Consider the following 13,754-nt stretch of genomic DNA (forward strand, 5'->3'; position numbering starts at 1 on the left):
GGATTAAATATAAATATGGTGTATAAAAAGCCCTTGTATAATTCTGGGTGCAAAGTAAAATGCTCAAAATTTGCTCACTAAATATTAGTCATTTTTATTGCAACCTGGTTTGTTCTCTGTCACTAGTCCATAAACAAGGACTGCTGATCAGACTGTAGTAGACTGGGAATTAATGCAGAACTTTAGATAGATAGTTGTCCTTTAAAGTCCATTCTGAATCTGAGATATTACATTTATATTAATATAATACATAATAAGTATCTAAAGGTAGAAATATATATATTTAAAACTACATGTTGACATCAAAGGATGTGATTCATAGTATTTCCATTGTGTTCTCTTTCCTGGACACTCTATAATGTATACATTAGCACCAGCTTCTTATTCTCTCCTTAGGATAAAGCAGGAGAAGGGAATATAATAATAAGAGCAGGGAACATAATAAAGGGAAAAAATTCCCAGTAAAATGAGGAAATCAGAGTGTTATCCAGGACTATGGATTGAACACATTTTCCACATAAGATATTAAAGTTTTTCTAAGCAGAGCTGTTATGTTAGAGGTTGAGTTTGAATCCTTTATTGATCTTTCAGCCCCCTGCATACTTTGATTTGGACAGTGGCCTTATCACTTGGTTAGGTTAAATGCTATACAAAGGAACTTTCAAGACCCTTCATTCCTTACAGATCATGTTCTCTAAGCCCCTTTTTCTATGCAAATTCTGGAAGTGCCTCCAACTCAATGACAGCATCAGCAGACAAACTTGAAAAGCATTTTCACTCAGGTTAAGTTGTGAGTAAATTCCCATTTCCTTTAGTTTATCAGAGACCTTTCTACCCATAAGGAGGTAGAGATTATACTCTCCAATCAACAGGTATAATTCTGTCATGTCATCAGTTACCAGGAGATGCTGCTCCTTGCTTGAGCTGTCCAGAGAATCACACCACTTTCCATTATCCAAGTACCAGAAAGACTGCTGTGCCTTCATTTCAGGGTGAAGGTTAAGTAATTTCCCCAAATGTACACTACTGATGGGTGCAATAAGGTCCAGATAAAAGGTTTCTTCATTTGCAATCATCGTCCCTCCACTCCCTCAGCTCCTAAAATCACTCAGACATACATTAAACAACTCTGTATTCACTGGAGAGACATGAATACTCCTAAAAGACTCAACCTTTTGTTTACATAACTGCCCTGCATAGAGCTGGCTTAAAATAGGGGCCCAATCAAATGTTTCACATACATTGGATGAAACCTTTCAAGTACTAAATTAAAATAATCCTTTCAATGAAGGAAGTCAGAGTTTCAGAAGAGCTCTTGATACTGAATCTCTGACCAGCAACTGATGATGCAGTATATCTGTGATGCTGATTGGTTCTCAAACCTAGATTACCCAATCCAGGAGCAGAGAAACAAATTCCTTGGTTGGTGTTATTTGGGAGGTGCCTAAAGGAGGGTCTTAGTTCTCACTGAGACTTGCCTGTTCCCTTGTCCCCTGTCCTCTCTGTTCCCCAGCATGGTGTGCCTGTGTTTCCTGGGAGGCTCCTGGATGACAGCTCTGATGTTGATATTGATGGTGCTGAGTCCTCCCCTGGCTTGGGCCAGGGACACCCCACGTAAGTGCACTCCTTGGGTGGTGAGCTATTGTGGAGTGGGGGGAAAGAAAGAAATCAGTTTTGCCACTGTGTCCACACCATGTGCCTTAGAAAATTGTGACATTTTCTTTAATGATTGCCCACCTTTATCATATAGATCCCCAATTCTATCCAAAACAAAAGGAGGCCGAATGCTTGCCCTCTCTATAAGAGCTGTGTAAGGGGCCTCCACATATAGAGGTCATTTCTTCTCAACTCTTCCCCAGTCAAAACTCTCCAGGTTTGAGTTTCATTCCCTCAGGGTCTTGAGAAGACACAGAAATAATGATTTCAAATTAATTCCCATCAAGCAGTTCCCTTTATAATGTTGAGTTATGCTAGGAAATAAGAAAGTTTCTCAGAAAATTGGACAGAGAGTCAAAAGGAATTAGAAAGGTGTCTCCTAGAAGACCCTGTATTATGTCTTCACAGGATTAGTTATGTTGGTACTTCTCTGTAATATGTGAGGCTGTATCAAGGGTTCTCTCCCATTATCTCCTTTCCTTTCTCCTGTACCTCAAAGTTTACAAGGCCTTTATCCCTGGACTGAAGGTTCTCTGACCAAAGTTGGGGCTAGTTTTACCTCTATTTCTCACCCTGGAGGTACAGCAGAGATCCTTAGTACTTGAAATGACATTTTAGATGAGAAGCACGTATGGGATGTTCTTTGGAGTCTTAAAGAACTTAAGATACCTTCTGAGAACCCGGCACAAGTTAATTTTTCATTATGAATCTATGTTGAACCTTTCTATGGTGTCCGTTTCTCCTGCATCTTTCTGTTCTGTGGCCTGAACCCACAGGAAGGGATTCAACTAGTATAGGATAAATTATATGCAATTATGGCTTTGTAAGTCAAAAATAGGCAACATCAGGAATTTCATATGGTTCCAACTATCTACCCCGAGCAGAGTACAGAGAGCGTGAAGGTGTTTACATTTCACAGGACTGAATGCCAAAATGCAAGTCAAGGGAATTTATTGGCTCACTGAGGTGTTGTCCCCAGATGGCATAGGTTTATTCCTCATGTTTTCTGTTTTTCCTTAATAGCCATGTTGGGTTGCCTCCACTTCCAGTTCCTATTCTTTCCCGAGCCATGTTGTCACCATTACTGTGAATCCCCCGTGTATGCAGAGACCTCAGCACTATCACAGATCTACAGGATGAGCTGAAACTTAATGAGATTTTTCTTTTTTCTTAAAATCGCCTTTTCCTTACCTGTGATATTTTTTTTCCAACAGTAGAAGGAGAAGGAAGTAGTTTGTGTGAATTTCTCACAGGAAGTGGAGGGGATACAATGTATCATCAGAGTAAAAGAATGTTGGACCTGAGCCCCTTCTTGCTTTCCAGGATCCTCACAATGACTGATTCTCGGAGCCCTGTGTTTATCCATTGTATCACAGACATTTCTCTGAGCGGCTATGATGTACTAGGCTCTGTTCTGGGCTCAGTGAATTCTATTTGAATAGGCTAAAGATCATTATCATCATGGATTTTATGTAATGACAGAGGAGAAAGCCCGATAAACATTTAACAATAACAACAAAAATTCTGACAACAATAAGTATGCTGAAAAATAATACACCTGGTTGTGAAACAGAGAGAATTGGATGCACCTGACTTCAGTTCAAGTGTGTAGGGAGTTCTCCCTGAGGAAGTGACATTGAGTTGAGATATGACTGGTGACAGAAGCCAGCGAAATGAAGGATGTACAGGACAAGTGTTGTAGGGGGAGAAAATAGGATAAAGGTCAAGTGTGGGAAGATGTTTGCTGAGTGTAAGGGACAGAAGGAAGGCTGGAGAAGCTGGAGTGTAGGGAGCAAGTTGGGGAGCGCTCTCAGTCACCACTACCATGTTTCCATCACTCAGGGTGATAAGTATTTTTGGATCAGCACCTTTGACTTATTTGTTTGTTTATGATTATAGGTATACCTTTAGGCAGAGAATATCTTTTAAAGTTATTATTTAACATCCGTATGGTTAGCATACAGCCTAATGTTAGTTTCAGATGTACAGTGTAGTGATTCAACACTTCTATACGCTACCTGGTGCTCATCTCAAGTGTACATCTTATTCCTTGGACTTATTTAGATAAACCTTTACATACATTGAAGTGTCATATAATATTTTCTCATTCATCACATGACAGTTTTCAATGTCTTCAATTGGTAGTTCATTTGCAAACTCGGATGTAGCCCAAAGTCTTGCTAGGCAGTTTTTCAGGCTGGTTTGTTAAACATTAGCTTTGTCATAACACTAGCCTTTAACTTATTTCAGAAGCTTGGATTCATAGGCCTCTGTAAACTGCATCAAGAACAGAGTTTAAAAGTTTTTTATACTGGATCTTCATGGGATAAGGAAATTCCTTGTTCAAAGATTGCAACATAGATGTCATACTTGGTGGTGGGGCAGGGGGAGAATTAGAAGCCAAGCTTTAATTTTTATAAGAATTTGAGGAGTACAGTATGTGGAACAATTATACAGGGACAATTAACTTCCAGGTTTCTCCCAGTCCAGCTTGCGTCTCATGAACGAAGCCCATTGATACAAAGTGGTTTTGAACCAAATAAAATATGTATCTGGTTATCCATATCATCTTTTTTGAAAACTAATGCACAAGTAAAATATTTGTCCCTTTCAGGCATCCTGGATTTTGGCTTTTTCCAGTGTCTGCCCAATTTGATTTGGGTAAGCCTGAAGCATTAGCACACCCAAGAGCAATCATCTTCTGGTTGGAATTCATAGTAACTTTTGATATTCTCTTGTTAGGCAGTATGAATTTTTTTTTTTTTTCAGAATCTGGTCTCAGTGAAGAGCCATTTTTCCAGAAAAATAAATTTGTTCAGTATCAAAGGTTTTTTTTTTTCCAGATATAATATTGGCAAATTTTTCAATGTAATTCTCAGCTGACATAGAATTAACATTGGCTTTTTTACCACAGATTTTTCAAGTGGTGTTAACAGTCGTTCTCGTATGGGGACTTCAGGGGACATTTGGCAATGTCTGGAGCCACTTTTGGTAGTCACTTGGTGCTTTTTTCTGACATCTGCTAGGTAGAGGCTAATGATGCTAGTAAACAATCTACGACGTACAGAACAGGCTTCCCACAAAAAATATCTCGTCCAAAATGTCAAGAGTACTGATGTTGGAAACACTGGTTTATACTCTGCTGCTTCTAAAACCTCAAGACTTACCCTTTATACACACACTCACCTTCCAGTTCAGGTCTTTGTGTTCTAGTTTAGCTTATTTCATTACAAAAAATAATAAGATCAACAGTTCATAGATTGAACACTTTCTCGCTGAGTCCACTCAATCAATGCAAGCTCGAGATCTTCATCTTTTATTCTTTGCCTTATGCAATGTTTTATAAGATTTCATGATTTCTTGATCATCAGCATCTCTGTTAACTTTCGACAGCTTGCCTTATGAGTCATCAATTGTGACCGTCACAAGTATTTTTCTGTAAAATGTATCAAACTTATGCAGTAATGCTACATTCTGTTCGGTTGATAATGTCGAAAACTCCTTTTATTTGTCTCATTTTTAAAGGCACAGGTATTTTTAAACTATTTTTAAAAATGTTCATGTCAATTCCACGTGAATAAAAAATTTTTCTTAGTTCAATTAAACAGAAAATAAAACATCAAAATATACACATACATGTATGCATATGTGTCATGTATGTATATGTGTGTATATTCATGTATGTATATGCATGTTTGTACATATGTTATGATGTGTGTGTGTTTATATATTGTAACTCCAGAAGCCCATGTGACTGACTGACCAATAAGAGGTCTGACATGTTTGACCCTTTACCTCATCAGGTTAGATTTGGCAAAAGAGTTTGGCATCAAAACTTGTAAAAAGATCTGGTTTCCTAGGTTTCTGGAGTTTGAAAATTCCAGGTAAGGACTTGAGGAACTGTAGTGCAGTCATGGTTTTAATGTCCTTAAAACTCTTCAGTAGTTTCCCATTACGTGAAGTATGAAGTCAAAATCCCAACATCACCTGTAAGGCTTTTACTGCCAGCTCCCCGTGATTTCTCCAGTCTAACCTTTTGCCTTCCTTTGTCCCATTGTGCTTCAGTGAACTCCCTTTTTCCATTTTGTTGAGGAAGTTCATCAATTCTTTCAAGATTTTGCACATTGTATTACCTTTCCCTGAATTATCAAACACACACACGCCCACTAGTTCACATCTAGTTACTCTTTCCTGTCACATCCTAAACATCCCCCTTGAGACCACCTGTCTGGCACCCTAAGGAAACTCAGATCACCCAGTTATCCTCTGCTGTAGAACTGCAGGCTTGTCTTGTGACATTTCTCCCCCCAGGTAAATAAAGTCCTGCCTGGCTGGGTTTTGTCCATCACTTTCCATAAATTTTAACCCGAGAGTGGAGGGGATGTGGGGGTGTTTCCCTTCTCTGGGTTCGCAAGGGCCTGAGCCAGCTCAGCCCAGACCAAGTGTTGGGTGGGGGTGGGGGAGGGGGAGGGGGACGCAGGTGGGACTTGTGTGAGGCCAGGAAAGGGCTGTGGAGGCGAGGAGGGAGGTCGGTGTCTGCCAGGAGGAGGCGTCCAGGAGGAGGCGGTGAGGGGCAAATCCTCAGGCTGGGAGGTCCGCCTCTGAACGGGAAACCAGTGACCCGGAGAAGCTCCCAGGAGAGGGGTCACCTCCCGGCCTCCTTCCGCCCCGCCGGCAGAGGAGAGAAGAGCCGTGGGTGCTGGTGGTTTGGGGGTGCGGGTGGAGCCCCGAGGGGTGGCGGCGTCAGTGTCTTCCAGGAGCCCGCGAGTGAGCGGGTTGCCCGTGTTCCCACAGCACATTTCTTGTTGCTGGTGAAGACCGAGTGCCATTTCACCAACGGGACGGAGCGGGTTCGGCTCCTGGACAGATACTTCTATAACGGGGAGGAGTATGTGCGCTTTGACAGCGAAGTGGGGGAGTACCGGGCGGTGACGGAGCTGGGGCGGCCCATTGCCAAGTACTGGAACGGGCTGAAGGACTTCATGGAGCAGAAGCGCGCCGAGGTGGACACGGTCTGCAGACACAACTACGGTGTTGGTGAGAGCTTCACGGTGCAGCGGCGAGGTGAGCGGGGGCAGGGGGGCTGGGGCGGCCGGGGCTGCGCGGGTGCGACTGTGAGACAGAGACTGGGTCCCAGTGAGCCTACAGGGTGTTGAGCAAGAGCCCGTTACGGGGATCCCTGCGAGAGTGCGACGTCAGGGAGGGTGTGCTGTGTCTGTGGGGTGGGGACAGTGTGGTGTGTCCTTGTCCGACCTGATGTCTGCCCCCAGCCCACCGCTGGGGCCACAGTCAGACTGGTGTGTGCCTTCTCTTCCCCTCTCCTAGGGGCGGGATTCACTGTGGGGTGGCGTGGCCCGTCTGGGCTACTTGCACACTGCCAGGCTTGTGATGCTGGGGATCTGGCGTATTAGCTGGGGTGGGAAGGCAAGGTGCACGGCGGCAGGGGGGGCAGGCTTAGCTCGCTTCTCCTTAGGTGATCCACTTCAGGAGGGGCCCTGTGCAGCCGGAGGGAGTCAGATCGCTGCCGGAGGTTTGGCTCCGCAGAAGCACAGAGTTGGGTGTTCGCGCGGAGCGAGCAATTTCCCTGGCCGGAGCCGGTTCCCTTTGGGATTTTGGCTGGGGGATGGGCGGGGGAGATGGCGCTGGAGAGCGCCTTTGTTCCCCGCCAAACTGAGCTCTGTCGTCCGGGGGCTCCGCAGCTCACCCTCCCTTTGTCCTCCAGCCTTCCCGCTTTCCGAGCAGAGCTGTTAACTTATGACCTCCCAGACGCTAAGTCGCGCTTGCTGTCGGAACACAGTCCGTCAGGCCCCTCCGCTTTTGCAAGCCGGACTCGGGGGCTCTGCTTGGCCGGCGAGCCGCCCCTCCGCCCCGGCTCCCTTCTATTTTTTTTAATGTTAATTTTTGAGAGAGAGATCCAGTAAGACAGAGTGGGAATGGGGGAAGAGCAGAGGGTGAGATAGAAAAAGTGCAAGCAGGGGAGGGGCAGAGAGAGAGAGGGAGATACAGAATCCCAAGGAGGCTCCAGGTTCTGAGCTGTCGCCCAGAGCCTGCCCCGGGACTCGAACCCAGGAACTGTCAGATCATGACCTGAGCCAAGTGGGACCCTTAGCTGACTGAGCCACCCAGGCTCCCCAAACCCTCCTGATATTTCTGAGGCTTCTTTTAGGTCTCAACTTCCCGCTCTTTGTTCTCTTAGACTATGTATTCTTACATTCTTGAAATGATTGTGAAACCAGGTATCTTAATTATAATTTTGTTACTAAATGTATTGATGTTGCTGTTTTTATAATGCTGAAAGTATTTAAGGAGTTGCATGTTATTTCTTTATATAGTTGTAACAATTCACCTCATGTTCCCCTTTGTTAGATCTTTTTTCCCCAATATTGCAAATACTCGGTTGAAATTTTATATCTTTTTTTTTTTTTTAATGTATATTCCTTTGATTTTAAGGTCCTTGGATTTTTTTTTTTTACATATCTATTGGCTAATTGTTGTTACTGATGTAAAAATTATCTACTATTATTTCGGGGATTCTGGTGTATTTCTCAGTGATTTTAGGTGTTTTCTATGCATAAGATTATTAATGCTTTGCTGATAGTCGATTCAGCATTTTCTCTAGTCTGTGGCTTATATTTTGACACTGTTTATTACTTTTCATGCTAGGAATGTAAACATTTATATTTAATGAATATGCTAAAAATTGTTAGCAAAGGTTTGTCATCTACCTAAATCTACCATTTTATGGTATTGTAAAAATGTTTCCCCCATATTTTTCCTTTTTAAAAGCAGTATTTATTGAGGCTGGTAGTGTAAGGGATTGTCTCTGCACTAAGGATACCTGTTAAATAGTCTCAGTCTCTACCCTGAACTCAAGTGTCAGCTTTCAAAGGGAGACAATTATAAAGGTATAACATTTCCAATAACAGTAATTTTTTTATACTGCACAGAAGAAGGATTGATCATCTGAGTGCAATTATGAGAACTTTTTAAAATCAATGAGTTTCCTTGTTCCTTTCCCTCTCTTTCAGGACTCACACTGTTCTTGCAATTAAACAAATAGGCTAGAGTATCACCTCTGCCTTCCTGCTTCCGGGGGAGAAGCATTTGTGTGGTGTTGTAAGGTGTGAGTGGAGCATTTCCAGGGTTTCATATTCTATTTCCCCATCAACCTCAAGCTGTTCTCCAATTTACCCAGACTGCTTTAAATAATATTTTCTCTGTAATTAAACAGGGTAATAAGTACTTAACATATATTGAAGGCTAAACTCCAATCATCACTTTACATACTTTAGGTGCATTAATCCTCACAGAACTGTAAGAGGTAAGTATTACTATCTCCTTCGATAGAGGAGAAAGCTGGGGTGCAGAGGAATGTAATACTCTTCTAGGATCAATCAGTAAGGAGCAGAGCCTATATTTGAGCTCAGTCAGCCTGCTCCAGAAATCATGCTTTTAATTGAGACCCTATATCCCTTGCAAAATGTGTAAACAAGGAATTCCACAAGGAACAACTACCTCACACTATGAAAAACAAACCCCACAAATTTCCTCAGCATCTCTCAAACTTAATGGACCCGTACTGTCAGGATTGAATTCAAGACTCATGAGACTGGCTGGTACTGGGCCACGTGGCCAGCTTTGAGGGAGGCCGGCACGAGGTGCAGCCTGGGACCAGAGACCGGAGGCAGGAGGGCAGCCAGCCAGGGAGACTCACTCTGTCGTCCTCACTTAGTCCCGCTACCACTTGTCTTCTAGTTGAGCCGACAGTGACCGTGTTCCCCTCGAAGACGCAGCCCCTGCAGCACCACAACCTCCTGGTCTGCTCCGTGAATGGTTTCTATCCAGGCCACATTGAGGTCAAGTGGTTCCGGAACGGCCAGGAGGAGCAGACTGGGGTCGTGTCCACAGGCCTGATCCGTAATGGAGACTGGACCTTCCAGACCCTGGTGATGCTGGAAACAGTTCCTCAGAGTGGAGAGGTCTACACCTGCCACGTGGAGCATCCAAGTCGCACGAGCCCTATCACCGTGGAGTGGAGTGAGAAGCTTTCTGATCCCATAAGTTCCTCGCCCAGCAGGGAGGGGGCTTTGCTTTGCCTTTTGTGCTTCTGGCACATCCTGTATTTATAGGGACCTTCTGGGCAGGAGGGGAATACAATCCTGGCTCTGCCTTTTATTAGCTCTGTCACCCTGCACAAGTTACTTGAACTTCAAGGAGCTCCTCATCCATAGATATTGAAGTAGTGGATTTGTCAAAGCTGTGGTATTTAAAAAGTTCAATACCTAAACCTTGTATCTATGGAATGGGATTTAAATTTTCGCCCCCAGAAATTGCCACTTACTCTCTTTCTTCCAGGGCAGGCTTCATTCCTCATTCTCAAAGTTCTCAATCCAGAGTCTCCAGGAGGGGAGTTGGATTTGGGTAAAAATCACTAAAGCTGCTTCTTCTCTCAGGGGCTCAGTCTGAATCTGCACAGAGCAAGATGCTGAGTGGAATCGGGGGCTTTGTTCTGGGTCTGCTCTTCCTGGTGGTGGGGCTGTTCATCTACTTCCGGAATCAGAAAGGTAAGGCACCTGTTGGTAGCTGGGCCTCGCTATAGACCTTGTGGGAGAGAAATACAGCTTTTTTTTTTTTTTTTAATTTTTTTTCAACATTTATTTATTTTTGGGACAGAGAGAGACAGAGCATGAACGGGGGAGGGGCAGAGAGAGAGGGAGACACAGAATCGGAAACAGGCTCCAGGCTCTGAGCCATCTGCCCAGAGCCCGACGCGAGGCTCGAACTCACGGACCGCGAGATCGTGACCTGGCTGAAGTCGGACGCTTAACCGACTGCGCCACCCAGGCGCCCCGAGAAATACAGCTTTGATCGCATAAACTCCCTGTGGACCAGTGGCCTTGTAGGATGCCTTTCCTTCCCCATGTGACCTCAGATTTCCTAGATATCCAGAAAGCAAGGGTCCATGGTTACTGTGCTTCAGCATAAGAGGTTATGGGTTATAGAGATAAGAAAGAAGTTGACAAGACAGGTATCTTGGGTTGGGGTCCTTGGCCAGATCAGGAAGAGCTATGAAAGCTAATGAAGCCACAACAGATTTGTGTGACAGAAACTTCACAGGCCACATCTCTCCCTTTCTGATCCCGCTGGCATCATGCAATGTGGGTTGTGGTGTTAGGTGGTCTGGGGTTGGGACCTTGTATGTGGGGACAGATTTACCTGTGTCTCTGTTAAGTGTATGTTGTCCCTTTTCTTTCCCAGGACACTCTGGACTTCAGCCAACAGGTAATGCTCTTTGACCCTCTTTAAAGATAGAGTTGATTATCCTGGAACAGATGGTGGAGGTGAAAAGACAGAAACAATGTCAAAGACTTTGGATCTGACTCCTGCTCAGGCAGTTAACTGAAGCTTCTTCTCTCCACTTACTAAAAGGCCTGCACTGCAAATAGCTTTAGATCAGGATACTTAAGAAAGAATATGTTCTTCTTCTTACTGTGGTGCTTTAACACGAGGCCCTGAGAGAGGGGCGAGGAAGCTGCTTGTGGAGGTGGTTCTGGGAACAACACTCTGCTCTGTCTTCTGCAGGACTCCTGAGCTGAAGTGGAGATGCTGACACTCCAGGAAGAACCTTCTTTTCAGGCTTCCTCACACAGTGAAAACGTTTCCTGTTTGGCTCGCATTCTTCCACAAACACAGTGCTCTCTCAGGATTTGGTTTGCCCTGCGTTCAGTGACCCTGCAGAACCTGTCCTCCCTGATGGCTCCCTCCACCCTATCCTTGACCGGGAAGCCCCAGTACTGACTGCAGTTCCTTATCTTCATTCTCTCCCAGCTCCCTGTGTATTCAGCCCCTTAATGCCTCCTTTACATTGGAACTCACCTCTGTTCACGTGTCTTTATCAGCTTTTCTCAAATAAACATGGAGTGACAATCATCCGTTGCATATAGTTTCAAGGAAAAGAAGTAGCGAGAAAAAGGGAGAAAGGGAGGATTGCAACAAATTACAATATTGGTTTTTATTTATATTACAGAATTTGGGTCAGATGTGGATCTGGAAGGTATCTTTGTATCATGCCCTTTTATACTTGGTCTTTTTCCATTCTGTAATTAGGCGTGTTTTCTGGAGCTAGGAAATGGAGCTTCGTGGCCCATATGATGCTGGTGTCCTACACCTGTGTGTTCTCAAAGACAAACACAGAAGTCCCTTTGCACAAGAGAGGGGACAAAAAATATCAGAAATCCACTAACTTATAATGATATGACGCCCACAAAATTTTTGTACTCACTTTGTTTCCTTTCCCAGATTTTTTATTTTACTTTTCATATTTTTATTTCATTTTATTTTTAAGTAGGCTCCACGGCCAATGTGGAGCTCAAACTCATGACCCTGAGATCAGGAGTCGAATGCTCCACTGACTGAGACAGCCAGGTGCCCCTTTCCTTGATTTTTCATATTAAAGTCTCTAAACCTGTGGAAACCCCTTTCATTAGCCTGATGGTGGGCTGTATCTACACTTCCATCACTTTCTGTGTCTCAGATAAACATCAGTGGCATGCTGACACTTTGGCTTAAGACACATGCTTCCCCATCCTTCCCCTTAGACCATCAGGATCAAGCCACGACTCTAGTGGAAAAGAGGTATGTCTGAGGCCTTCCAGATTGTAAGCAAATGTACTGTCTGTACGGGAACATCCTGTATGGATCTCATCTTAGAAATCCAAGGCAATGCTGGGAAACAAAGAAGGAAATTATGAATACTCTGATGTGCATACAAACAGTGACATACTATGTAGCTAGAAGAAAAAAATAACCCTTGCTTACAATAATCTCCACTTCTGTACAGGTAAGGAGATTTTGTACAACACACAACATTTTGTTTAGTAGGATCCAGGAAGAGAATAGGAATACATAGCTATATCAATTCAATTTATCTGCATCCATCTATCATTATCTCTTTCTCCATCATCTATTAAATCTATTTACTTTTTTATATATGACAACGAAAGGACTTTTAAAAAATGGTTGCCTCTTGGGCACCATGAGGGAATAGATTGAAGGGAATAGGAATGAAAGCTGAACTTTTCTGAAAGTGTCTTATTTGATAGTTTTTTAATTTCAAAAATTTCTTTTAGAGAGAGCGAGCCTTTAGTGAGGACCAGGGGATCAGAAAGAGAGAGAGAGAGAGAGAGAGAGAGAGAGAGAGAATCTTAAGCAGGCTCACGTGAAGCCTGATGCAGGGTTCAAACTCATGAACCATGAGTACATGACCCGGGTGGAAATCGAGAGACGGAGGCTTAACCGACTGAGCCACCCAGGCACCCTTCTCATTTAATAGTGAGGAATTGGCAATATTTTATGTAATAAAACTTTACACAATATATACAAATGAACCCAATTTAATGAAAGAAATGTGACAGAGAGTATATGAGGGGAACAAACTAGACAAGGAAACCAAATATTTGTGTCTCTTGCATAAAACAATGTGGAATCATAATTATAAATCAATATATAGTTAAATTTCATAGACTTCAGTAATATAAAAGAGTTAGAAAGGTTTCAGAGAAATGAAGCAAAATTGTTTAAGTAGATGATGGGTTCTGTTATCATATTCTGTCTAAAGAGTCAGTGTCAAATGTAAATTAAACCTGAAGAGCAGACAACAGATTCAGAAGTTTATTTCAAGGTAATAGACACTCAGACAATTTCTCCATGATCAGAGACAGCTATAAATTTCAAGCCAACTCAAAGTTTATGTATATTTCAGTCATATATTGTGCACTATTTGTGTGAAACAGGTTATCATTGCCTGGGAAGTTAATAACTAACAGTAACATATGCAATGTTTATATGGTTGGGATAAGTTCTGCTGATCCCAGGGTTGCAACTTTACTTTCGTTTTGTTCCCTAAGATGAAGAAGTGAATTGTCTCATTTTATCTGGGACCTATGGTGTGACATTATAATATAGAATTAAAATGTATGGCAGGAGTATTTCAGTGGAGATGCTTTGTGTTGCTAGTGGAAAAACCCAATCTAATTGACTTTATTTTTCTTTAACTACTTGTCTCACAGAGCAGATAGACCCAAGGTACCTCATCTCTA

At 43.1% G+C, this 13,754-nt stretch overlaps 1 protein-coding gene across 1 annotated transcript; it reads left to right on the forward strand.

The window, feature by feature from the left end:
* Window positions 1-1,453: 1,453 nt before the first annotated feature.
* On the forward strand, window positions 1,454-11,586 carry LOC124528564 (DLA class II histocompatibility antigen, DR-1 beta chain). The gene is made up of 6 exons (XM_047102235.1): window positions 1,454-1,614; window positions 6,451-6,720; window positions 9,412-9,693; window positions 10,110-10,220; window positions 10,915-10,938; window positions 11,239-11,586. The coding sequence occupies exons 1-6, from the start codon at window positions 1,515-1,517 to the stop codon at window positions 11,250-11,252; spliced, it is 801 nt and encodes a 266-aa protein (XP_046958191.1). The 5' UTR covers window positions 1,454-1,514; the 3' UTR covers window positions 11,253-11,586.
* The last annotated feature ends 2,168 nt before the right edge of the window (window positions 11,587-13,754 follow it).

The sequence above is a fragment of the Lynx rufus genome, unplaced genomic scaffold (genome assembly GCF_022079265.1).
Source record: "Lynx rufus isolate CCGP_SWC_20201006 ecotype Redwood Valley unplaced genomic scaffold, mLynRuf1.p SCAF_6, whole genome shotgun sequence".
In the NCBI taxonomy this organism is placed as follows: domain Eukaryota; kingdom Metazoa; phylum Chordata; class Mammalia; order Carnivora; family Felidae; genus Lynx; species Lynx rufus.